Below are 27,061 nucleotides of genomic sequence, written 5' to 3'. Positions count from 1 at the left end.
ACTGATTGAAAGATTATGTCTTCATCATATGAATATCAGGTACAATCCCTCCCGTTAGGGGTTTAGTATCATACTATCATAAAATATATGAGAAGAACATAACCCGTGTCATGCCAACAACTGTTTTTTTAGAAATAAATGTGTTTAGTTCCGATGCAAAGACCCTATCAGTGAATCAATGTTAAAGCCAAAATATGCAATCTTTAATGACCTGACAACAGTATCGTAACTATATCCCCTTTTAATAAGTCTATTTAAAGGTTTTTTTAGTTTCTGAGGAGAATACTGACATTTTTGTGCTTTATAAAGAATATTTCCATAAAATTTTGGATGTGAAATACCTGAACGTATAAGATGTCTGCATGTTGAGTTATATTTACGAATTATTTCCTTATACCGGTGATAAAATTTAGTAAATGTTTTGACCAGTTTGTGATATCGAAAACCCTGGTGTAATAATTTTTCAGTAATACATAAATTTCTCTCGCTAAAATCTAATACATTGTTACATACACGAGCGAATCGTACAAGTTGAGATATATAAACACCATAAGATGGTGACAAGGGAACGTCACCATCTAAAAATGGATAATTAACAATAGGAAATGAAAAATCATCTCTTTTATCATAAATTTTTGTATTAAGCTTCCCGTTTATGATATAGATATCAAGATCGAGGAAAGGGCAGTGGTCATTGTTATCATTAGCTTTATTTAAAGTAAGTTCTACAGGATAAATTTCTTTAGTATACATACTGAAGTCGTCATTATTTAGAGCCAATATATCATCCAAATATCTAAAAGTATTGTTAAATTTTTGTATCAAATGTTGTTTTGATGGGTCTTTGCTAATTTTAGTCATAAATTGTAACTCATAACAATACAAAAACAGGTCCGCAATAAGTGGTGCACAGTTAGTCCCCATTGGAATTCCAATAACTTGACGATATACGGAATCTCCAAAGCGAACAAAAATGTTATCAAGTAAAAATTCAAGTGCATAAATAGTATCAAAGCATGTCCAATTGACATAGTTCTTTTGTTTATTGCTACTAAAAAATGATCTAAAAGAGTTTGAACATATGTACTCGCATTCCGACTTTTTAAATGCCCAGTTAATTAGGGATGTGAATTTTTTCTTAATAAGAATATGAGGCAAAGTGGTATATAGGGTAGAAAAATCAAAACTTTGAACAGATTCAAAATCACCAATATATGCATGCAATTTATCAAGTACTTCCAACGATTTTTTACCAGACACAAGTTGGTTCCTTTTTCCTTTTTCCTTTTTCGATATTCAAATTTTAAAAAATATTACAAGTCCAAACTAAAAAAAATTTTTCCTTCAAAATTTTTTTTCCTCAGAATTTTTTTTTCCTCAAAATTATTTTTCCTCAAATTTTTTTTTCCTCAAAATTTTTTTTCCTCAAAATTTTTTTTTCCTCTGTTTTTTTCCTCAAATTTTTTTTTTCCTCAAAAAGTGTTTTCAAATTTTTTTTTCGTTTCCTTATTCGGTTTCTTTTTCCTTATTCGATTTTCATTTCCTTATACAGTTTCTATTTCCTTATTCGATTTCCATTTCCTTATTCGATTTTCATTTCCTTATTCGGTTTCTTTTTCCTTTTTCAATGTTCATTTCCTTTTTCGGTTTCTATTTCCTTATTGGATTTTCTTTTCCTTATTCGATTTCCATTTCCTTATTCAATTTCCATTTCCTTATTCGGTTTCTTTTTCCTTTTTCAATGTTCATTTCCTTTTTCGGTTTCTATTTCCTTATTGGGTTTCTATTTCCTTATTGGGTTTCTATTTCCTTATTGGATTTTCGTTTCCTTATTCGATTTCCATTTCCTTATTCGATTTCCATTTCCTAAATCGGTTTCTTTTTTCCTTTTTCAATATTCATTTCCTTTTTCGGTTTCTATTTCCTTATTCGGTTTCTATTTCCTTATTCAGTTTCCATTTCCTTATTGGATTTTCATTTCCTTATTGGATTTTCATTTCCTTTTTCTGCTACTTTTTCCTTATTCGGTTTCTATTTCCTTATTCAGTTTCCATTTCCTTATTGGATTTTCATTTCCTTATTGGATTTTCATTTCCTTATTCGGTTTCCATTTCCTTTTTCGATATTCAAATTTTGAAAAATATTAGTCCAAACTGAAATTTTTTTTTCCTTCAAAATTTTTTTCCTCAAATTTTTTTTCCTCAAAATTTTTTTTTTCCCAAAATTTTTTTTCCTCTAAATTTTTTTTTCTCAAAAATTTTTTTTCCTCAAAATTTTTTTTTCTCAAATTTTTTTTCCTAAAAATATTTTTTCCTCAAATTTTTTTTTCATCAAATTTTTTTTTTCCTCAAAAAGTTTTTCAAATTTTTGTTTTGTTTCCTTATTCGGTTTCTTTTTCCTCATTCGATTTTCAATTCCTTATACAGTTTCTATTTCCTTATTCGATTTCCATTTCCTTATTCGATTTTCATTTCCTTATTTGGTTTCTTTTTCCTTTTTCAATGTTCATTTCCTTTTTCGGTTTCTATTTCCTTATTCGGTTTCTATTTCCTTATTGGATTTTCATTTCCTTATTCGATTTCCATTTCCTTATTTAATTTCCATTTCCTTATTCGGTTTCTTTTTCCTTTTTCAATGTTCATTTCCTTTTTCGGTTTCTATTTCCTTATTGGGTTTCTAATTCCTTATTGGGTTTTTATTTCCTTATTGGGTTTCTATTTCCTTATTGGATTTTCGTTTCCTTATTCGATTTCCATTTACTTATTCGATTTCCATTTCTTATTCGATTTCTTTTTCCTTTTTCAATATTCATTTCCTTTTTCGGTTTCTATTTCCTTATTTGGTTTCTATTTCCTTATTGGATTTTCATTTCCTTATTGGATTTTCATTTCCTTATTCAGTTTCTTTTTCCTTATTCGATTTCTATTTCCTTATTCAGTTTCCATTTCCTTATTGGATTTTCATTTCCTTATTGGATTTTCATTTCCTTATTCGGTTTCCATTTCCTTTTTCGATATTCAAATTTTGAAAAATATTACAAGTCCAAACTGAATTTTTTTTTTTCCTTCAAAATTTTTTTCCTCAAATTTTTTTTTCCTCCAAATTTTTTTTCCTCAAATTTTTTTTCCTCAAAAAGTTTTTCAATTTTTTTTTTTTCGTTTCCTTATTCGGTTTATTTTTCCTTATTCGATTTCATTTCCTTATACAGTTCCTATTTCCTTATTCGATTTTCATTTCCTTATTTTTTTTTCGTTTCCTTATTCGTTTTCTTTTTCCTTTTTCGATTATCATTTCCTTATTCGGTTTCTTTTTCCTGACTCGATTTTCATTTCCTTATTCGATGTCTATTTCCTTATTCGAATTCCATTTCCTGATTCGATTTTCATTTCCTTATTCGGTTTCTTTTTCCTTTTTCAATATTCATTTCCTTTTTCGGTTTCTATTCCCTTATTCGGTTTCTATTTCCTTATTGGATTTCCTTTTCCTTATTCGATTTCCATTTCCTTATTCGATTTCTGTTTCCTTATTCGGTTTCTATTTCCTTATTCGGTTTCTATTTCCTTATTCGGTTTCTTTTTCCTTATTCTGTTTCTGTTTCCTTATTTGATTTCTTTTTCCTTATTAAATTTTCATTTCCTTATTCGGTTACTATTTCCTTATATTTTCAACTATCAAACATCAACACACACCAAACTTGATGTAATTGAAAGATATCTAGCGGTCAATATACAGGCTCGAACAAAAGACAAAAAAGGAAAAATATAGCGAGCTTTTTTGGGATGAAGATGTAGTAAAGACCGAATGTCAGTTTTAGTCGGATATACTTTAATGTTAGTCTTACATGTTGTTATGGAACTCATTCCTCATTTATTCGTTCGTCAAGTGATCATCATTTTATATTGTTAACGTTCCATTGCGTACATCGCTTAATGTGCGCCAGTTTTAGGAGTTTTATACAGGACAGTGTAGGAATCCATGATACTTTCCCCTTTCTCTGAATAACGAAAACTGCTCAGCGTGTCATGTGCACAACTACAAGGAACATTCAGCGGACACGTTGTCCAAAGGAACAATTCATGGCTAACCACAGCATGAGTTACATTTAAAACATTACAAATTTTGTATTTACATCAGCCATGAACTGTTTTAATATCTTTTCTTATGTTATAAAGAAATTATGAACATTTTACCGTTCAATCTGTTCGTATCTGCGATGAGACAACTTAATTCCAGACAGAACCCGACGTGTGCAAGAATATTTATCTATTTATTATTATAAAGAACTTTAACGGCTTTATATATCTACGAACTGTTTATCCGTATATTTTATGGACTTTAGTTAAATTATCATTGAACACATTGTAAAATTGTATTTATATTTTTATTGTCGGTTTTTCATCTTTTGGATTGGTAGTAAAATAAAAGTCAGCTTCTGATTGTTTTATCCTTACATTAACCCAGTCATCTTGGTTACACTCACTGGTCCGGCCAGTACACAGGTATAGATGTGTATATATATCATTAATTCAGTGGCGATGGCAAATAGACAGTGATAAGTCTTGAATGAAATTTTATAGTATTGAATGTTTCTTCATTAGTTGACTAAAAAGAAGTGGAGGTATGTTCTTATTGCCGACAAGAGAGGCACTCTACCTATATTAATTTGTGCATAAAGCGATTGAAAGTTGTTAGATACTGAATGCTTTTACCACAAATGCGCCGAAGTTTTAATCTGTGTATATATACTTAAAATACGATGATAAAATTCATGTCTTTTTCAGGTTTTCTGTCAGATCCAACCATGAAGTAAGTCATGTTTGTGAGATATGGTTTTAGTCGATGATGTTCATGAAGGATCTGTAGTACAAAGTACATGTATATCACTGGATTGAGCTCTCTGTCTAAGTGTTTCATTAAAGTGCTTTGCTTTGAGCTGAGTTCATTGCGGTGCAATTCATTTTTTGTGAAATAAAGATTTGACAGACAACGCTCATGTACAAGGATTTGTCAAAGTAGTATTCATTCTATGTACAATGTATGTAATCACTGTGCTTAAACGGCCGTGGGTAACTTAAGTTACCTACAGCCCAAAATGGAGCCGCCTGGCTTCGGTTAGGAAGTTTGCTCCTATATGATAATAATACAATGAATACAAAAGAAATGTTCAGCAATTAAAAAGTTATATAAATCTTTTAAGAAAACTCTGCAATGTAAAACGTGGTTTATTACTAAAAAATAATTTATTACAGCGCGATTTTCCAAAACACTTATGATGTCCGTAACTTCAAAACAGCTCGTCCGTAACTTTTTTCCTTATACCAATAGGGCTGTCCGTAACTTTAGCATGATGTCAGTAATTTTCAAAGAATCTTTATTCGTAGATGTAATTATAAAAAAAAGAAATGATAAATAACAAAAATACCGAACTCCTAGGAATATTCAAACGGAAAGTCCTTTATGGAATTGCAAAGCCAAAAGCTCAATTTAACACACCAAACGAATAGAAAACAACGGCCATATTCCTGCCTTGGTACAGGCATTAAAAACTAAAATTACAAAAATACTAAACTCTGAAGAAAATTCAAAAAGGAAAGTCCCTTATCAAATGGAAAAATCCAAAACTCAACCGAATGGATAACAACTGCCATTTTCCTGACTAGGTACAGGCATTTTCTTATGTAGAAAATTGTACGGCAAAATTAATGTATAATCATACATTCTACTGACTTTATAGATTGTTTACTGCTTAAGTTTTAGATGATTAATCATGACATGCAGGTTATAAATCTCACCATTTCCAACTGTAGAAATTACATTAATGGTGAACACCCCAAAGGGTGACTGGGGAATAGAAATATGGTCACTTGGTTTTCTCCCGACCGGCAGTAAAACGCTTGCCGAAGTAAGGCGTCCGTTTGGCTGTGCGGGATGTATCAACTACGCAGTCACGTCCGGTCGGATTTGGGACGTTAAATCCGATGCCTCGTGTAAGGAGGGCACGTTAAGAACCCTTGCAACACTTCTTTGATGGGTCCGTAGGTGGCCTGTAGCTAGGCAAAATTTCTGTCCCTATCCGATATACCATTAATTTCCAGTGGCAGTCCATATTTCCCCGATCTTCATCCCAGATGGCTTCTATTATTTCAAGACCTACCTATAGTATTTATTGTGAACTTGTTACCGTCTGGATGTGCATGAAATATTTGCCACTGGACGTTAAGCAACCAAAAATCGATCAATCAATTAATAGTGAACATATGCAAATGACATTAGGAGAACAATTTCGGAGGACAATCCTTAGCAGAAATACATAGATATATCAGTCCAAACCTCTAAAGAAGATATGTATGATTTGATACCCGATCTTATTGAATCCCGGAGGTCAATGAAACTTTTAGAAGCTTATAAATCTACTTTTATTGCTATAATAAACTAAATCCTGTTTAACAATATAGCCTTCCATCTATTCCTAGATATTGGCATTTTTTTTTTCTCGAAATCAACAACACATCACACTAGATATAGTGAAGAGACTAACAATTCAGAATATCATGATTTAAAGGAAAGGATATCAATTTTTCCGCGGCTACATCGACCAAGGACTCATCAGTGAACAATCTTTAAAGCTAGAAGAATGTTAGATCAATTTCGCCGTACCGTAAAATCCCGTTTTATCCCAAGAATATTTTTTTTTTAATTTAACGGAAAATCCGTGACACTCTTGTTTGCTTTTTGAAGCATATCGTTATTGTATAAATCTATGTAATAATTTAAGGGTTTGATAGTGTTTATTGTCCTTTAAGTGTTGAAATTGTTAATCTTACAGTTTTGAAAACAAAGTTACCCACATCCGAAAATAAAGTTACAGACAGTCTGATTATTTTTGATTTATAAGTTACGGACATCTTATGCTTTTTTTTAAAGTTGGCCTTGCGCTAAAATGAAGTCAAAATTAACGCTTATGTAGTGATGGCAAGTGATTTCTTGATTCAAAAGTCTTCTCAATATTTACATAGATCATGAAAAACGTTGCAAAAAGTAGATTTCGTATCAACTATCATCTCAACAAGTTTAGAGTCCGCCATCTTGGGCTGTGGGTAACTTAAGTTACCCACGGCACCCACGGCCGTTTAAGCACAGTGATTACATACATTGTACATAGAATGAATACTACTTTGACAAATCCTTGTACAGTCTGTCAAATCTTTATTTCACAAAAAAATGAATTGCACCGCAATGAACTCAGCTCAAAGCAAAGCACTTTAATGATACACTTAGACAGAGAGCTCAATCCAGTGATATACTTTGTACTACAGGTCCTTCATGAACAACATCGACTAAAACCATAGCTCACAAACATGACTTCTACATGGTTGGATCTGACAGAAATCCTGAACAAGACATGAATTTTATCATCGTATTTTAAGTATATATACACAGATTAAAACTTAGGCGCATTTGTGGTAAAAGCATTCAGTATCTAACAACTTTCAATCGCTTTATGCACAAATTAATATAGGTAGATTGCCTCTCTTGTCGGCAATAAGAACATACCTCCACTTATTTTTAGTCAACTGATGAAGAAACATTCAAAACTATAAAATTTTATTTAAGACTTATCAGTGTCTATTTGCCATCGCCACTGAATCAATGATATATATACACATCTATACATGTGTACTGGCCGGACCAGTGAGTGTAACCAAGATGACTGGGTTAATGTAAGGATAAAACAATCAGGAGCTGACTTTTATTTTACTACCAATCCAAAAGATGAAAAACTGAAAATAAAATATAAATACAATTTTACAATGTGTTCAATGATAATTTAAGTCCATAAAATATACGGATAAACAGTTCGTAGATATATAAAGCCGTTAAAGTTCTTTATAATAATAAATAGATAAATATTCTTGCACACGTCGGGTTCTGTCTGGAATTAAGTTGTAACATCTCAGATACGAACAGTTTGAACGGTAAAATGTTCATAATTTCTTTATAACATAAGAAAAGATATTAAAACAGTTCATGGCTGATGTAAATACAAAATTTGTAATGTTTTAAATGTAACTCACGCTGCGGTTAGCCATGAATTGTTCCTTTGGACAACCAGTTGACGGTGGCCGCTTACCGGAAGAAGAAGAAGAAGAACGTGTCCGCTGAATGTTCCTTGTAGTTGTGCACATGACCCGCTGAGCAATTTTCGTTATTCAGAGAAAGGGGAAAGTAACATGGATTCCTACACTGTCCTGTATAAAACTCCTAAAACTGGCGCACATTAAGCGATGTACGCAATGAAACATTAACAATATAAAATGATGATCACTTGACGAATAAATGAGGAATGAGTTCCAGAACAACATGTAAGACTAACATTAAAGTATATCCGACTAAAACTGACGTTCGGTCTTTATTACATCTTCATCCCAAAAAAGCTCGCTATATTTTTCCTTTTTTGTCTTTTGTTCGAGCCTGTATATTGACCTCTAGATATCTTTCAATTACATCAAGTTTGGTGTGTGTTGATGTTTGATAGTTGTAAATATAAGGAAATAGTAACCGAATAAGGAAATGAAAATTTAATAAGGAAAAAGAAATCAAATAAGGAAACAGAAACAGAATAAGGAAAAAGAAACCGAATAAGGAAATAGAAACCGAATAAGGAAATAGAAACCGAATAAGGAAAAAGAAATCAAATAAGGAAACAGAAACCTAATAAGGAAAAAGAAACCGAATAAGGAAATAGAAACCGAATAAGGTAGCACTCCACAGTTAGATGTGTAGTTTCGCATTTTGGCCCCTGTGAATTTTTCAAATATGAGAGCTAGTGTGCAATAAAATTCATTTTTGGATAGCTGAGTATTAAAATAATCTTTGTATTGGGTTTATATGAACATCAAGGTTATGTAATGTATGTAATATAGGCTGTTTTCTGAATGACAGTCCGTATTTGCATGTCCCTACCATACACTGGTCCGGCAATTATTGCAATGTTTTTTTTCCAACTTTTTATCGCACGAACTTTGTGATTGGATTTTACGAAAAAATGAGGCGAAAGACACCCATTTTTTATTTGATCATTAGGAAGATTTAGGGAAACAGTTTCTGAAAAGGTATCACTCAAAGGCATTGAAATTCTAGTTTGATCCAAATTTTTGGGTGAAATGTGACATGTTCACCCCCCTTTTTGCAATATTTTATGGGAAATAAATGCAAAATGTTGCCATGGATACATATAAAAGGAATTAATTTTCACCCTTTTCACTTTTGAAAATCAAATCTATGGAAGATACTGATTACATACATATGCACATGTACAACACAAACAGTTAGGTTAATGTATTAGAAATCCAGGAATAGGAGATGATAAAACATTTTGTGGCTCATTTTTAATTTTATTTTTTAACTGTGGAGTGCTACCTAAGGAAATAGAAACCGAATATGGAAATAGAAACCGAATAAGGAAACAGAAATCGAATAAGGAAATGGAAATCGAATAAGTAAATGAAAATCTAATAAGGAAATAGAAACAGAATAAGGAAATAGAAACCGAAAAAGGAAATGAATATTGAAAAAGGAAAAAGAAACCGAATAAGGAAATGAAAATCGAATCAGGAAATGGAAATCGAATAAGGAAATAGACACCGAATAAGGAAATGAAAATCGAATAAGGAAAAAGAAACCGAATAAGGAAACGAAAAAAAAAAATTTGAAAAACTTTTTGATAAAAAAAAAATTTGAGGAAAAAAATTTTGAAGGAAAAAAAAATTCAGTTTGGACTTGTAATATTTTTCAAAATTTGAATATCGAAAAAGGAAATGGAAACCGAATAAGGAAATGAAAATCCAATAAGGAAATGAAAATCCAATAAGGAAATAGAAACTGAATAAGGAAATAGAAACCGAATAAGGAAATAGAAACCGAAAAAGGAAATGAATATTGAAAAAGGAAAAAGAAACCGAATTAGGAAATGGAAATCGAATAAGGAAACGAAAATCCAATAAGGAAATAGAAACCCAATAAGGAAATAGAAACCCAATAAGGAAATAGAAACCCAATAAGGATATAGAAACCCAATTAGGAAATAGAAACCGAAAAAGGAAATGAACATTGAAAAAGGAAAAAGAAACCGAATAAGGAAATGAAAATCAAATAAGGAAATGAAAATCGAATAAGGAAATAGAAACTGTATAAGGAAATGAAAATCGAATAAGGAAAGAGAAACCGAATAAGGAAACGAAAAAAGGAAAAAAAAATTTGAAAAACTTTTTGAGGAAAAAAAAATTTGAGGAAAAAAAAATTTTGAGGAAAAAAAATTTTGAGGAAAAATAAATTTTGAGAAAAAAAAAATTTGAGGAAAAAAAAATTTGAAGGAAAAAAAAAATTCAGTTTGGACTTGTAATATTTTTCAAAATTTGAATATCGAAAAAGGAAATCGAATAAGGAAATGAAAATCCAATAAGGAAATGAAAATCCAATAAGGAAATGGAAACTGAATAAGGAAATAGAAACCGAATAAGGAAAAAGAAACCGAATAAGGAAATGAAAATCCAATAAGGAAATGAAAATCCAATAAGGAAATGGAAACTGAATAAGGAAATAGAAACCGAATAAGGAAATCGAAACCGAAAAAGGAAATGAAGATTGAAAAAGGAAAAAGAAACCGAATTAGGAAATGGAAATCGAATAAGGAAATGGAAATCGAATAAGGAAACGAAAATCGAATAAGGAAATAGAAACCCAATAAGGAAATAGAAACCGAATAAGGAAATAGAAACCGAATAAGGAAATGGAAATCAATAAGGAAATGGAAATGGAATAAGGAAATGAAAATCCAATTAGAAAATAGAAACCGAATAAGGAAATAGAAACTGAAAAAGGAAATAAACATTGAAAAAGGAAAAAGAAACCGAATAAGGAAATAAAAATCGAATAAGGAAATGAAAATCGAATAAGGAAATAGAAACTGTATAAGGAAATGAAAACCGAATAAGGAAAAAGAAACCGAATAAGGAAACGAAAAAAAAATTTGAAAAACTTTTTGAGGAAAAAAGAATTTGAGAAAAAAAAAATTGAGGAAAAAAAATTTTGAGGAAAAAAAAATTTTGAGGAAAAAAAAAATTTGAGGGAAAAAAAATTTGAGGAAAAATTTGAGGAAAAAAAATTTTCTGAGGAAATTTTTTTTTGAAGGAAAACAAATTTTTAGTTTGGACTTGTAATATTTTTCAAAATTTGAATATCGAAAAAGGAAAAAGGAAAAAGGAACCAACTTGTGTCTGGTCGAGTTTTTGACACTCCAAAAGTAATTAATTCCACTATTTTCAAAGGCCTTATTTGAACAATTTATTATCAGGTTTTTTATTGTACCAAGTGTACTAGTAAGTAAAACAGACAATTTAGTAGTTGAACAATGGCTGGAAGATGAAATAAATCTATATTTGTAAGGTTTTTTGTGCAGCTTCGGAAGCCAGTACATAGTTGGGACTTTCATTGTGTTTGGTTCTGCTTGTAAAGAAGTAGCTAAAAGTTTATGTTTGTTACAGATGTCGTTTTCTGAAAATGAAGTCAGTTGGAATGTTGGTGAATTCGTGATTTCCTTTTGCAGAACCTCTATATAAAATTTACGTCAAACAATAATGATATTATTAGCAGCTTTATCAGCCGGGACAAAAACAAATTCCTTGGCTAGTTCTGTTAGTTTATTTTTGATACGCGAAATAGGGTTTTTATAGTTTTTGTTGAGGGTAAAATGTTCTTTAAAATGCTGTATTCGAATATCAACTATCTTCATTACTGAATTAATAAAAGAGTCCAAAGATTTTTTGTCAGCTTTTTCCCGTTTTACCCATTTCAAACAGTAGGCGCGGAGTGAGTCGTTGATGATATTACGACACTCATTCCAGTTAATAGTTGACGGGGGACGATATTTAGGTCCTTTACTGAGGAATGATTTTAACTCTCGGTCGCGAACGATGTTAAGGTCTCCTGTTATAACGTGGGAAATTGGTCCATAGGTGTATTCTGAATTACTGCAATTACACGACATAGGTGTATTTTCAGTGATATTTACATCTTTACACAATTGGCTATAATTAAACACATATTTTCGGGTAGATTTCTTGTAAATATAACATATGAGAGGGAGTTCAGTATTATCAAAATATCCAGGAATTTGGTCTTTAACAGAATGGTCGTTAAAAATACCGGCAATATTTACAAAATCAAAACCTTTATTGACATACTTTATTTTAATAAAATGTTTTTTATGATCTTCAGGGCGATCAATTTTTGGAAACAGTTTAGAATAACAATATGCCATTATAATTTGGACAATTTCATACTTAGGACTGTAATATGAAATTGTGTTGCAATCCTCTAAAATTTTATTTAATTTATTTATAGGTAAAGAACAAAGCTTGGTTAACAGATAATGTCTGCCGTTGTTTTTTGAAATGGAAATTAGGTCCGAAATATTTGTATGGTTGGTCCGAAATTTTCTTTGATTGCGATTTTTTCTGCGTCCATGAGAACGATTTTTACGAACAGTTTTAGAAACTATATCCAAAATGTTAACAGAATCGGTTCTTGATATATTGCCAATTCCCATGATATTATCATTAAGACCGAGAGGGTAGACTGTCTGTAATTTTTTAATCCAATTTAATTCATTTATTTTTCGTGATCGTACAAACTTGGAATGAGATTCACCAGGCTGCTTATTTACTACTTCTAAAGGTTGAACTGTTAAATATTTAATAGGATGACTGTGCTTCTTAAGATGTTGATAAATGATACTTTTGAATTTATTGGGTCTTTTAAAACGATACAGGTGTTCTTGCGTGCGTTTAGATAAATATCGCCCAGTTTCACCTACGTACTGAATACCGCATCCCGGTTTGTTTCATGTGAGTAAATAAATAATACTGTTTGTTTTTCAAGTAATATCAGTTTCAAAATTTAGAGAAAATGTGCGACCATTAAATGTGGACCTTACTGTATTGTTGGTGGAAAGACGGGGACACGTAAGTCATTTTTTGGCATGACACTTATCGATAGAAGGGTAACCACGATTTTTATTGTTAAAAACGTTAGCTATAGTAGTATTTTTAGATAAGCGATTCTGAAGATTGAGACGTGTAGATACCCTTTGAACGAGTTTAGTATTTAATATTTTTCCATTTCTAAGCTTCATATTTGTTTTTTGGTATGTAGATTTATTACAAAGGAGCAAAGACTGGCGTCCAGAATATGAACCATCACACAGTAGATTAAATTGTGTAAAAATGATAAAACTGTTCTGCTCAAGACGTCAAATGCTTATTGTCATAAGTTACCCGACAAATTTAAAAAAAGAAAGGGTATATCAAGGTAGCGACTGACGTCTGACTAAATAGATGAATGGGGCTGAATATTAAAATACTACTTTTTGATAGATATTCCTAAAGTAATGAACATAGAGAAGTTCTCGCTCGGACACACACTCCATAATCTAGTATAATATAAGAGCATAAACCTTAAGTCTACTGAACCAAAAAATTACAATTTTGATAAATCCTTAATTTGCATTCGTACATCAGCAGACGTTCACCCGATCTAGATTTTTCTTTTAATTTCTATGTATATCATGAACATTTCCTTATTTAAGTTTTTTTTTTATGTTTTGAGTTAATTGTCTCATGGACGTTCAAATGATGAATACTTTCAATTATTATAGTACGGTGACCAAGTAAGGAAAAGTCGCTTTAAAATTTAAGGATTTTAATCGTCATTCGGACTATACGGCTATAAACCACAGTATTGGTAGTTCAAAGGGTACACTTCACATTTTGACTTGTCAAAAAATCGTATGGTGCAATTTTTGTAAAATGGGCTTTGAAGTACGCTCCCTTACTTTAAAGAAAAATGGACTTTCAAAAGTTTTTAGGTCCACATTCTAAATGAACATTCGTGATATGCTTTCTGTTATTATATGCATTGTTGTAACACCTTATTTTAATAATTTCAAACAAAGTTAAGCAAAAGTAATCCGTTATTGAAGAGTTTTTGTAAAAATTGAACACTACGAATATTTTGTATTTAAAAGAGTACGTTTCAATTCATTTCCATCATTTATTTTTACGCAAAAAGTAAATTAATCAACATTTATATGATATTTCAAACCTTTATTAAACAACAATATCAAAATCATTTATCTCAGAAGCATTATTTCGACTTGTGCATTGCAACAAAATATGCAAAATCGAAGATACAGGTTTTCCTCTGGAAATTCGACATGAACACAAATGTTTTACCAGACCGATAGTTTTATTTTAATCTATAAATTATATTTCGTATAACAACTATTTTTCATTGCTAAAATTTGTTCAATTCGATCTATTTTGTTTGTTCGTGTTCCCATTTCCTGTTGGTTATCGTGTTTTTTTAAGGTAGTTTTAAGGTATTTTTATTTCCGTACGTTTGGTTGATATGTTTTTTTTTTCTTTTTATATATATCAAAAATGAAGAACCAAATCTGAATTTGGACTATAATTATCTGGAAAATGTTTGAATTAGAAAGTCCTTTACGATAAGGTCCTTGTAGTTCTAAAAGGCCAAACATGTGTTTTAATTTTAAAAAGTGTATCGTTTGCCAGAGAAGAAGTATTGAACCAGTCACTTTATTTCTGTTAAGAGTAAACGTTGCTTCTATAGTTCAGTTGAAAGACGTAATGATTGAGTCTGCCAGCAATTTGTTGCAGAGAACAAACGTTTGTTGAAGTTCTTGATTTGGTGAAGCAATTCGAAGTGAAGTCTCTTGTGCACTTTCCCTACCTTCCTTTGACCCATCACTCACAACTTACATCAGTTCGAGAGCAGATATTACATTGGTTCAATGTATTGGTGATAAGAAAAGTAACCTTGCAGATGACTATTATAAAAATTATAAAAATATGACCCATTTTTTTCTCTAGCAGTTGTTTTTGACCGCTACGAAATGAAAAAATAAAAAAAGTCGTCTGCAATAAGGAACGCCACACAAAGATTACAGCTTCCACCAAAGTGTATCAGATTATTGAAGGGAGAAGAATTCCTGGCTGGAAGAAGTTTCTCTCTATTACCAGCATGGCTCTCTCTAATTTCTTTGATAGTGTTTTTTCCTTCAAAACTATGACAAATCCCCTATGATTCCACCTGCTAGTGAGCTTAACTTAGCCAGAACGTTTGTAAATCCCGAAATTGACAAATTTATTTCAGACAATAATGTTAATGACTGTCGTTATTTGTTTAGCACTCAACAAGGGCCAAAACTCGTATGATAATTAATGCCTTTTACTTTGGCATGAAGTTTAGAGAAATGGGAAAGAGCAGCAGAACAATCATACGGATCGCTGATACGGGTGTGATTTTTCTGTGTCCACTACTTCAAACAGATGACACATATACTAGCGAGTTATGGGTACAAATGGGGAAAATAAGCAGTGTAAAGAATGGGCGAAGATTTTAACCCATCACCAACTATGTGCTTGTCTCCAACAATTTTTAAACTCACCAGATGCGACACAACTTCGTTCTTGTTTGGATTAGGAAAGAAAACAGTCTACAAGACTTTGATGGACACGCACGATTATGTTAGGTGCAGAGCTTCGAGAGTACTGACAAAGATGAAACCCTTGTTTCTGCAAGAAAGTTATTTTCATAGATGTTTGATCTGAAGAATGTATTTAAATCATTCCATCATGATAAGTATAAAATGCGCGTCTAGCTTGCCACACGTAAAGATGTAGGTTAAGTCAAGTTACCTCCCTGTGAAGCGGCAATCTTGACCGCCTCACACATTGCTAAACCCCCTATTCCGTCAGCTTTAGAATACAGTTGGCGAAAATTAAAATAATCATTACACCCCGTGTATTTTGAAGGGCATATGTCAGCAGAATTCTTGCAGGATCTTGTGTGATTATGTTAGAAAAAATGTTTTTGTTCAAGGTATTAAGTGGGGTTTGGTTGTAATGAATTACATGCATGAGTTTTTGCAAAATAAACGGTCAAGATAGTTAGATTCAATTGAAAACAACATTTATCATTTATTTTTAAGGTTGAATGTCACCCGGCAAGGTAACTAGTGTAACTCTTACTGGATTTTTATTGATCTTGTATAATAGATCAAGGTCTTTTTTTTTTTTTACATTTTCGAGATAATTAATTGTTAAGTGATGCGAAAAACATGTCTGTATTTGAAATTTATCACAAAATGCTGCTTATATATTTCAATTTTGAAAATAAAGAAGGAAAACAAGAAAACAGTATGTTTATCTTTGACATTAATTTGTGCAAAACTGTTTCCGCATTTCGTTTTGACGACATCGATATTCCAAAAGTACTCATTTTGACGAATCCAATGATTTATAATACAGCCATATAGTATGTAAAAATTGGGTTAGGGTTAAGGGTTAGGGTTAGGGTTAGGGATAGGGTTAGGGTGCGTTGTTATTTTAGAATTTAAAGTTTACTAATAAAAAAAAAACATCATAAGAAAATATGGTGTGACTTCCGATGAGACAAATATCCACCAGATAACAAATGATGTTGATGCGAGTAATTTTAAGTCTTTGTACGGCTTTTGATAATCAAACCCTTATTGTATCATGTGTATAGCGTACTATACAAGGCATTAAATTTGCATGTACATATCTAGTTTTGAGCGTGGTACTTACATTTATTCACGTGTAAACATGTCTTTGGCCATGTGATATTTTCGTCCATGCTTTCAGCGCTCTCCTCTGGATACCGTATCCTACAGGAATAGTGTCCTTCATCTTCCTTTGTTGCACAAAATATATTAAGTGATGGGTAATCGAGTTGCGATCCTTTGTATTTGTTTGATGTGGTCTCATCCACTGTCAGCTCTACTTGTTTGGAGTTTTTCTCCTTAACCCAATATACCGTCGATCCATTGGGCAATGGTACTACTGTTTCACATTCGAGTGTGCATCCGCCATCGATTTTCACTTCAAACGAAGGCTTCAACTTTAGTCGTGGAAATTCTAAGTTTTAAAAATAAAATTGACATGAGAAAACAGTTTCCAGTTCCATACTTACACAGAAATCAATGACCAATGTTTTAAGGATTTCAGTTTACATATTAAGTTTCAATTTTTGTTGGAATCAGGCCATTTAAAAGAATTTCAATACATGGTAGAAAAAAAAATCCCGCCGACCTAACCATCCTATTTTGTTACTCTCTTCCTCAATTAGAAATGGTAGGTATTTCGTTTCTCTGTGTCATGTTATTCGAGAAATATCCAGTTGAATGTTGTTTACAATAATAGCTAATTATGGAGACAACTTCTTTTTTTGTAATTTCTAGTGAATTATCTAAGCCGTGTTTGGCACAACTTTTTGGAATTTGGATCCTCAATGCTCTTCAACTTTGTACTTGTTTGGCTTTATAAATATTTTGATATGAGCGTCTCTAATGAGTCTTTTACCTTGAACTTTGACCTAGGAAGTTATTCCTATATTATGACACACCCTGGCCTCTAGTGTTGGTTAATATAGTTGTCAAGTTTACTAGATATAATAAGATGTGGTATGAGTGCCAATGAGATGACTCTCCATCCAAGTTACAAATTGTAAAGGTAAACCGTTATAGGTCACAGTATGGTCTTCAACAAGGAGCCTTTGGTCACATCTAACAGCAACCTATAAAGGGCCCCAAAAATGACTAATGTAAAACCATTCAAACGGGAAAACCAACGGTCTAATCTATATTAATAACGAGAAATTATAAACACTTAAGAACTAGATTATTAAATTACAAACACTGAAGATCAGGTTTCTGACTTACGACAGATGCAAACACGTCAATAGGTACCGACCTTCACCCTACCAATAAGCATTGAAATCATAACTGATCTCAAGATATAGAGCGGACACAATCTTTACCATAGGGCATTGGATTTTCAACTAGGAAGTTGTACAAACATAATGACAAACCCACTGGTGTTCATTTATACATACCTGTCAAGGATAAAGTATGAAATTATAACGGTTCTCTAGATATAGATAGGACACAATTTGTAACGGATGGACAAACTGATAACTATAGGGAGACCCAAAACTAGAAGGGGTCCTAATAAATATAATTAGAGTAGCATCAAACCTTTTGAAAGCTGATAATGACTTCAGGCAACATTTGTTCAGATTTTTACTGTCTTTGAGCACATCAGATTTGACATATATTTTCGAAATAATTTTGTTTTAAGGTATTTTAATTCGATATCTTGCAAGATATGGTTATTTTATAATTAACAAACAATCACACCCACCTACCCACTCAATTCACTTCCCCCACATACCCTAACTTACCGTAAGTTATTTTCTTTTGATAAGTTTGCCAGTCTTGTAATTTTGTCTCTTTCTTTTTCACATTTTTCATTTGGTCTGTGTAGAGCTTTCCTTTCCCGTTATAGGTTTCTAAACGATGGAGGACTCTCTCTAAAATACCACATAGTTCATAATATTTATTGTCATCTAACGAGAACTTCTTTGAGTGAGCCATATCATTTCGAGCTAACCTAATGCGTTCAATATCGTCACCAATCAGAATGTGAGAATTCTGAATATCGGACCACTTACATCCCCAACCATGGCTTGGAATATGCTTGTTGTTCCTTCGTAGCTGTGCATATAAATATGTTATATCACACTCGTCTCTGGGTTTAACATAGAAACCACCACAATCAGAGATGAACAGGTCATATAAGGCACTGGTCAGAATTTCTAAGATGATGATGGCCATTCTTGTTGCGTTTATTTGCTCACGGCTGAAGATTTTCTGAAAACATAATTGGAAGTACTGACTACCTTTATGTGTAACAAACAAATTAATACTGTAAATTTCTGTGAGTAGAAAAATAACGCAAATTTAGGGAATACGAAAATCATGAATCTTTCCTTTTTTAATTAGACAAGGTCACTTTAAGTTAAAAAAATGGCAAGACAGTGCTAAACGCGAAATTAATTGCGAAAAGATAAGTTGGTTCATAGTTATTCACCTCTTCGGTGTTAACATGTATGTATATATTATATATTATCACTTTTATAAATTTACTGTTTGCAAAAGTATGAATTATTCTAAATACTAAAGATTTTCTTATCCCATGAAGTTAAGCTCGTGCATGTGCTAATACGGTAATTCCATAGTTTAAGAAAAAAGGTGAATGATATAAAGAATATTTTATACAGAATGATAATAAGAATGAGAATGAGTTATAGAGAATGATAATTACAATGAGAATGAGTTATAGAGAATGATAATTACAATGAGAATGAGTTATACAGAATGATAATTACAATGAGAATGAGTTATACAGAATGATAATTACAATGAGAATGAGTTATACAGAATGATAATAAGAATGAGAATGAGTTATACAGAATGATAATAAGAATGAGAATGAGTTATACAGAATGATAATAAGAATGAGAATGAGTTATACAGATTGATAATAAGAATGAGAATGAGTTATACAGAATGATAATAAGAATGAGAATGAGTTATACAGAATGATATTAAGAATGATCTCTGTTTCTTCTTTGTCATTTTTACATATGTTGCTACCATTTATTTTCATCTTATAAACTAGTGAATTAGTTCCTAAATTTCTATGGATAATTCTTTATTGTAACCAGCTAAGCTAGTGCTTCTGTTTATTATGTACACGAAATAGGTATTTTTTTTTCAGTTATAACCAGTCATATTTAGATGGTATCCCCATTTTTCCTTTGCAGCAAAAGTAATATATTTCTCATTCAATACTTTGTACATGTACTTTGAATCTTTTTAATTTCAAAAAAAATTCTTATTTTAAAAGGTAGTATTGCTTGATTTTGTTTTCCTTCAGGTCAATATTGATCGCATTTAACCACTAATTAAGCGAGTGTGATATTCCATTATGATGTAAAACATATGACCAAAACTGAAAGATAAAATTGTCGGAAATTTTGAAATGACATCATTTTGCCCTGACAATCTAACAGGCCGAGTTCTGTCAAAATTCCAGCTTTGGTCCTGTTTTCATAGTAATCAATTGAACCACTAATTCTTATGTGTTCTCCTTCCCATAAAGGATAAGATAAAATTTCATCAATATATCTCGGTTTTCAAATTCAATTAAAGATTTTCCAAGCATCAAAAACATCTTGCTAAAAGTATAGCTTGCATTAATTATTTCTTAGACCTGTTAATAGGCCCAATATAACTTAGTTCAACAATTCAATTTATTTGCTCCACATCACCAACTTTGAATTCGAATTATACAGCTGTCTTACCCTTGTAATTTTAAGTCCCTGTATAAATGTTTTTAAATTGAGCAAAGAAAAAAACGCACAATTGTTTATTTCCATTTTTTTCTTCTTCTTATAACACAGACGTAAACAGATAAAGCGACAGTATTGGACAATTTACACGTATTATATGATTGTCCAATTTCAATATTGTTTTTTATATTCTTCTGAAACTTTACGACTCTTCAGATTGTTGTGAAAAAAATCAGATTTACCCTAACATTGTATGACAAGAACTAGACAATTATATATGCATTATGTATAGATCAGTAATTTCCTTTATTAAGAGAGATAAGTATATAATAATTCATGTCTGTCAAACGTTCTTCTTGCATTGCGATTTGTGGTCCTATTTTCAATATTTTTTACAACAATAGCATTAACAGTATCACGTTGACTACATCGGATGCGTGAATAAATTAAAATGATTCCCATCCTCTGTTCTTTGACAAGGGATAAGATTGATATGCAATGGAGCTGTCGAAGAAGTGAAAGGATAAAGTACGAGTAGTAGTCAAAATTGTAGGCGGAATAAGAAAAATAGGTATCGATTGTTAATGCTGTTAATGCTTGAAACCTATGAATTGATAATTCATTTAGATAGAATAAAAGTGGAGAAAAAGAGATGATGCACAAATAGAAATTCAGATACCTATTTAAATGTGTTTACCTGCTCAATTTCGCCTACCCAGTCAAAGTAGATTTCTTCTGAATTATGTGTATTGCCATGTTCTTCACAAAAGTACTCCTTTTGAGGTTTGATGACATTTAAATCAACCATTCCATCCAAGCATTCGTAATCTGTATATTTGCATTTGAGTTTTAGTTCATACGACAAGCTCGGTTGAATTCGGATCTGCTGCATTTCTTCTATAATTCCTAATAATTTTGCCTTGACATCGTGATACGAGCGCTTCTCTGGTTCTCCCCATTTCCAGATTTGAATCTGCAAAACATTCTGATAATTAGCAATGAGAAGCTTTTCGCAACCAGCTGCATCTAAATTGTAAATCGCAAAATCTCTATAGAAGGCAGGATGTCTTCCATCATTTGTCTGTGGACCTTTGGCGACTGTGTAGTATCGAGTACATGCAACTAGTATCTGCGTTGCAAATGATGGCGGAAGAAAATCGAATTCAACACAAAGACATGATGATTTTGACGGACAGTTAAAAAACTTTTCTTTGATATTGCTCAGTGATGTTTTCTTTATCATACATGGAACGTAGTAGTCTGACTCTTCGTTGATTTCATATGCATCTGACATTGTTCTTGGGCGAACAATAATGTTGAATTTTTCCATGATTTTCAGTAAATGTGCCCTGTATTTTTTAATGTAGTCCTCTTGATGAAGAAAAATTTCATTCAGAAGTTTTTCACTCAGACGTCCATCTTGTCTGAGCTCTTGCCACTCTGTTTGATGCACCAAATCTTTCTGGAATTGGTTGGCTGTTATTATGCATTTAAAAGCACTTTCCAACCATTGTGGATCTAACACGACGTATTCGGGTAGGTCTGAAAAGTAAACAAATGTTCCGATACCATTATGATACGTGAGAAACCGCTCTAATTCCTCTTCGTCTGTGATAGGTTGAATAATGTTGTTTGCAATTTCTGCAATGTCTGATTTAGCAACTACAGGTTTTCCATATGAATTTTCAAAAAGGGCTTTTTCAAGGTGGATCCATCTAGCGGGAGTTTTGATATTCCACTGTTTTCGGCTTTTTGCAATTTCAACTAAGTCTCTTCGTAAAATGTCGAATTCATCATCCGTATCATCTGTATTAGATATCACATACATTTTTCGTATATTTCTTCGTATCTGGGAATTCCTTACTATCTCATGTACTTGGCGCTGAAATTTTGTCTTGCAGTCAATGTTGTTTCCCTACAAAACAGGTAAAACTGGTTTGACACAAATTAATACACAAACATACACAACTTCAAAGTATAATATTAACAGACTTGATGATTCCAGTCTTTCCAATTATCAAGTTATTATCACTCATTAGCAAATGAAACTGTTGCCCATCGTATGACATATACATATATCAATTTATGCGATACGCTCAATTTAGATGTTCGAACACATTATACGATTTTAGTCACAATTATAAATTGTTTGACCGTAACGATGATTTTGTCTCTCAATTCTCTAGTGAAATGATTTAGAGGACACTAGGTTGAAATTATATTATACGTTTATGTATTATCATAATAATCATGATAATACAACAATGTCAAAGTCAACATAAATATGTCGCATCGTAACAAAGTTAAATCGAAAAGGTTTCTATGGTCATCAATATGAATACGCCGATAAATTGTATCTTCGCAAGCAAATTATTCGTATTGTATCACAAGGTGTTGCCTGAAATGTTCAAAGTTGTATAATGTTTATGTTAGAGTGTTTTATACTACTTACTTTAAACTTATCTTTGTGTGTTCCTACAATGATAACGGGTGGTTCCTGATATTCATTGTAGTATTCCTCGTCGGCGGGTAACTTGCAATGGCAACGAATAGTTTCAAGCCAAAATGCCAGACCGTCTGCCAAAAAAAGTTTCTAGTTAAATAGTTTTATAGAGCGAATATCATAGTTGTTTATATGCATAATATCAACATTCAAACAGTCGATTAGAATCTGCTTTTCAAAATTACAAAAAATTCACAACATTTTAGTCTCTTTCTCGTCAATGGTATCCTTCGAGTGAATACTTGAAATACACACAGCTATGCAAACGACACTCAATTATCAAAAAGACATTATTTTAATTCGTAAAGGATACGCGTTTGGATTCCTTTAAACTACAAATACACGTAGAAATTTAGTACTGCATAACACTGTGACAATAACTAATCAAGTTAAACGATATCAAATTAAAAGTGGCGAGTGAACTGATGGACAATATTATTTCTTTAAAAAATGATGACGCTTTGGCAGCAGTAGCTGCCATGTACTGCTGCCATGAAAAGTCGACGGTTGTCAACATTTGGATATAATTATTGGATTTTTGTAATAAAAAAGCTTGAACCTGGAATGATTTTCCCTGGCAGACACAAATTTCCTGTGGACAAATTATGTATCATCTTGAAACACTGTTTTTCGCTTGTATACATGAACTTACATTCTGGGTCGTCATTTTCAATAGTGTCCATCACATTTGTAACAACAACATATATGGATTCCTGGCCAAAAAAGGTCTGAAGTGTATTAAAGTGTTCTCGGTCTCCTGCAAAATCCCATATTGCGATTGGTGCAGTATCTTCAGCGTCAATTTCAGCATAAACGATGTCATAAAGATCGTAAAAATCTTGTACTGGAACTTCTTGTGCTTGATAAAATGTTGTCGGGTTCAGATCTGGTTCCTCAAGGTTGCACGCATTAAATTCGTTGTCAGCCTTTTCTGACACACTCTCATCTGGTCTTTTCGAAGACAAGTAGCCTTTTGCCATGTTTGAATCGAGCGAAGAATTCGCTTTACTTTTCGCAATACAGCATTTCAAAAGCCTTGAATATATTTCATTTTCATACGTACGACCTGAAAACGATACGATATAAAAATTTACCCCTGAGTTTCAAAAGCATAAATCAATGTCATAATTCTACTAAACAAAAGACTAGATGGAATATCTAGAAAAAGTATGTTGTCTATTAACAATCAAGTCCCTAGGTTATAACATTCTCTTATCTCATTGTGTTTGAATCAGAATGATGATAGGTTTTTTTTTTTAGCATTACATAACATTTCTAGCGTGTTGTAATGAAAATAAATTCTCCTAAATATCTGTTTGAAATTGTTAAAAGAGGGACGAAAGATACCAGAGGGACAGTCAAACACATAAATCTAAAACAAACTGACAACACCATGGCTAAAAATGAAAAAGACAAGCAAACGACAGCACACATGACACAACATAGAAAACTAAAGAATAAACAACACGAACCCCACCAAAACACTAGGGGTGATCGCAGGTGCTCCGAAAGGGTAAGCAGATCCTGCTCCACATGTAGCACCCGTCGTGTTGCTTATGTGATAACACATCCGGTAAATAGTCTAATTCGGTAGGTCACATTCATGAAAGGGAAGGGGATTGTAGTTACGACGTAAGGAACATATCCGATATCATTTGTGAAACGGTTATTCCATAACGGTCAACCAACTCGTGATGGCGTCCGTAAAATTTACGAAGGGATGATTTCAACTTCACCATTTGAAACTCTTAGTTTAATAGCTTCCTTGTGAGCAGCAACCCTCTATCAAGAAAATCATGATAGGAAATGCAAGCACGGGAATATCGTATCAATTGGGATATATATCCCGTATGCAGGTGCTGCTGGAACTGCATAACCTCAAAACATAGATGGGTTCTAGCTTTAAAAGTCTTCTGATTATTCTATAAAAATCGTAAATCGTTTCAGTACTTCTTAGAAGGGGACGATTTGTTTTACTCTTCCATTTATAACCTATTAATCTTATAGGCTTTAGAAACATAGTTCTTACGTTTATATGTATACACATATTTCCAAGCCAGCTGTTATCTTGTTTTTCTATTTTCTAACACAAATATTTGAAGCACAATGAATTTTGAAACGATAATTGGAATGTCGATTGGAGGGTCCACGCTTCTGATACCTGAACGATTACAGTCGTAAATAAGGAGTTTCGTTCTATGACTATTGTTATATAAATACATGTTAGCTACATTTTAGTAAAACCCGACTATGAATGCTGAGCTTTTAACAAGTTTTAAGTTATATGAGTTGAATAAAATCAATAGTTGACAATAAGCAATGAGAACAATGAATCAATACACTGATGGATTTATAATTTTTCGAAATACCAAGGATTAATTGCATCTCCAAGAATAGATTACTTCAGCGGTATCTTCAGGAGTTTTGGTCCTCAATATTCTTCAACTTCGTTCTTAATTTTCGAATTTGAAATTTGTGATTCTAGCGTCACTGGTGAGTCTTCTTTTTTTTTAAATAGAATGAGTGTCAGATTTTCAAAAGATCAAACCTGGGAACTGTGATGATATACGGCGGATATTTTTGATTGAGTTATAAACTTACCATCATGAAAGATCCAGTCCCCTTCATCTATTTTGCCTCTGCACTTCAGTGTATGTATTTCAATTCCATTTGTTTTCTGCACATGTTCAACTGATTCCCTTAAAAGTCGTTTTGTAAGGCATGTCTTTCCAGTATTTTTTCGTCCTACAATTGCCAGACGAATCCTATTGCTTTTTTCTTCGCCATCTTTTAAACAATTAAGATAAGTATTGACCGATTCGTGATCCAAGCGAGTAAGTACCTCGGGAATTAACCTTTCGGAATTTCGTCGCTGTACATCTGTAAGCGGTGTCTTATCCCACAAGAAACTGTAGCTATACTCTTTAATATAATACATATAACAAGAAATAAAAGAGATAAAAACACACACCTTGCAGTAAAAAAGCACACACCAATCAGATCATCTGATTTGGTAATTGCACAACATTTTGAGCGGTTTTAAACTATTTGTTAAACAAAATTGCAAATGTAAAACTTTAATAAAAGAAAATGCTGTTGTCGAATTCGTATATCTATTTAATTGTTCAATAACTTAACTCTTTTCAGTTGTCAAAAAAATGTAGATAATTTGTGGTCTTGTATTCCTGTGATTTTGTGTTACAAGGAACCTATTTAATAATATTCTTAGAATGATAAGGTCATCAATAGTCGTTCTCTCATGTATCAAAACAGATAAAATACATGAATAAAAAACAAGAGAAAATGGAGTCACAGTAAATTCTAATACATAAAAATCGACACAACTTGATGAATTCGCAACTTTATGAAATTATTTTCTCCGCAATACCACAAACCCACTATGAGTCGTTGATACATAAATCTGCACTATTGAACTTATTACTATTAGTTTAAATAAGACCAAACGGTTACAGTTTAAGTCAACTATGACCATTTCCCTTATCAACTTATGTCAATATGTCTGAAAGCCAAAGAGATACAGAAAAATATTTTGGACATCCAGTCAAAATTTCACATTTGTTTACGGAAAAGCTACCACTGGGGTCTTCCCATTTAAAGCTGTAGAATTGTCGTACGTGGTTATTACTCAGAAACTATTAGTCGTAGGGACACAGTGTCTTCACAATTTGATGTCTTGATAAGTGGACTTTATATAGATAACACACCTATCTTTTGTCACCAGTAAAGTACCTTGCAATACGACTGACAAGAAAAAGAAGAAATTCTTTATTTGTAGCTTAGAATTAGTTCAAGTAAGATTAAAGTTTTCCAAAATGATTTTGCAGATAGGGCGAACGAGAATAATGCATAGTTAGGTAACTATCATTATTTACTTAAGAAAACTCCTTCGTATGGCATTTAGTAAACACACAAATTGCCACAAAATTATTTTACTTTATCATAAAAAATTCAGAATAATGAATGATGATTTACCATTTTTGTAGATGACCTTAGCAATGCACTCCTGATATTCATACTCTTCCACCGGTTCCTAGGAAAGAGACAACAATTTTTTAGACAGGAAATTCACAATCAAAATCACTAGAAAATTAATACGTTTATTTATTGCAGAGGAAAACAATAAGAATTGTAAATCCAAAACTAAATAAAAAATAGATATTAATAGAAAAACACTATATGGTTAATATTGCGACATTTTGCCGATCATAAAATAGACGTCTATGGAGACTTTTTCTCAGA

The 27,061-nt window shown here is 32.1% G+C and overlaps 1 protein-coding gene across 1 annotated transcript in view; it reads right to left on the bottom strand.

Annotated features, from left to right (window-relative positions):
- Positions 1–7,758: 7,758 nt before the first annotated feature.
- The window catches only part of LOC143056168 (uncharacterized), a 40,700-nt gene continuing 21,397 nt past the window's right edge, over positions 7,759–27,061 (bottom strand). Inside the window, exons 7-13 of the mRNA XM_076229250.1 lie at positions 26,795–26,852; positions 25,403–25,723; positions 23,454–23,867; positions 22,751–22,875; positions 20,996–22,213; positions 18,346–18,814; positions 7,759–7,781 (exon numbers count right to left, since the gene is read on the bottom strand). Coding sequence (XP_076085365.1) covers positions 7,759–7,781; positions 18,346–18,814; positions 20,996–22,213; positions 22,751–22,875; positions 23,454–23,867; positions 25,403–25,723; positions 26,795–26,852 — 2,628 coding nt within the window. The remainder of the gene's footprint in view (positions 7,782–18,345; positions 18,815–20,995; positions 22,214–22,750; positions 22,876–23,453; positions 23,868–25,402; positions 25,724–26,794; positions 26,853–27,061) is intronic.

The sequence above is a fragment of the Mytilus galloprovincialis genome, chromosome 13, assembly GCF_965363235.1.
Source record: "Mytilus galloprovincialis chromosome 13, xbMytGall1.hap1.1, whole genome shotgun sequence".
NCBI lineage: Eukaryota > Metazoa > Mollusca > Bivalvia > Mytilida > Mytilidae > Mytilus > Mytilus galloprovincialis.
The sequence above is the reverse complement of the archived record's forward strand: the minus strand, read 5'-3'. Positions and strand labels throughout refer to the sequence as shown.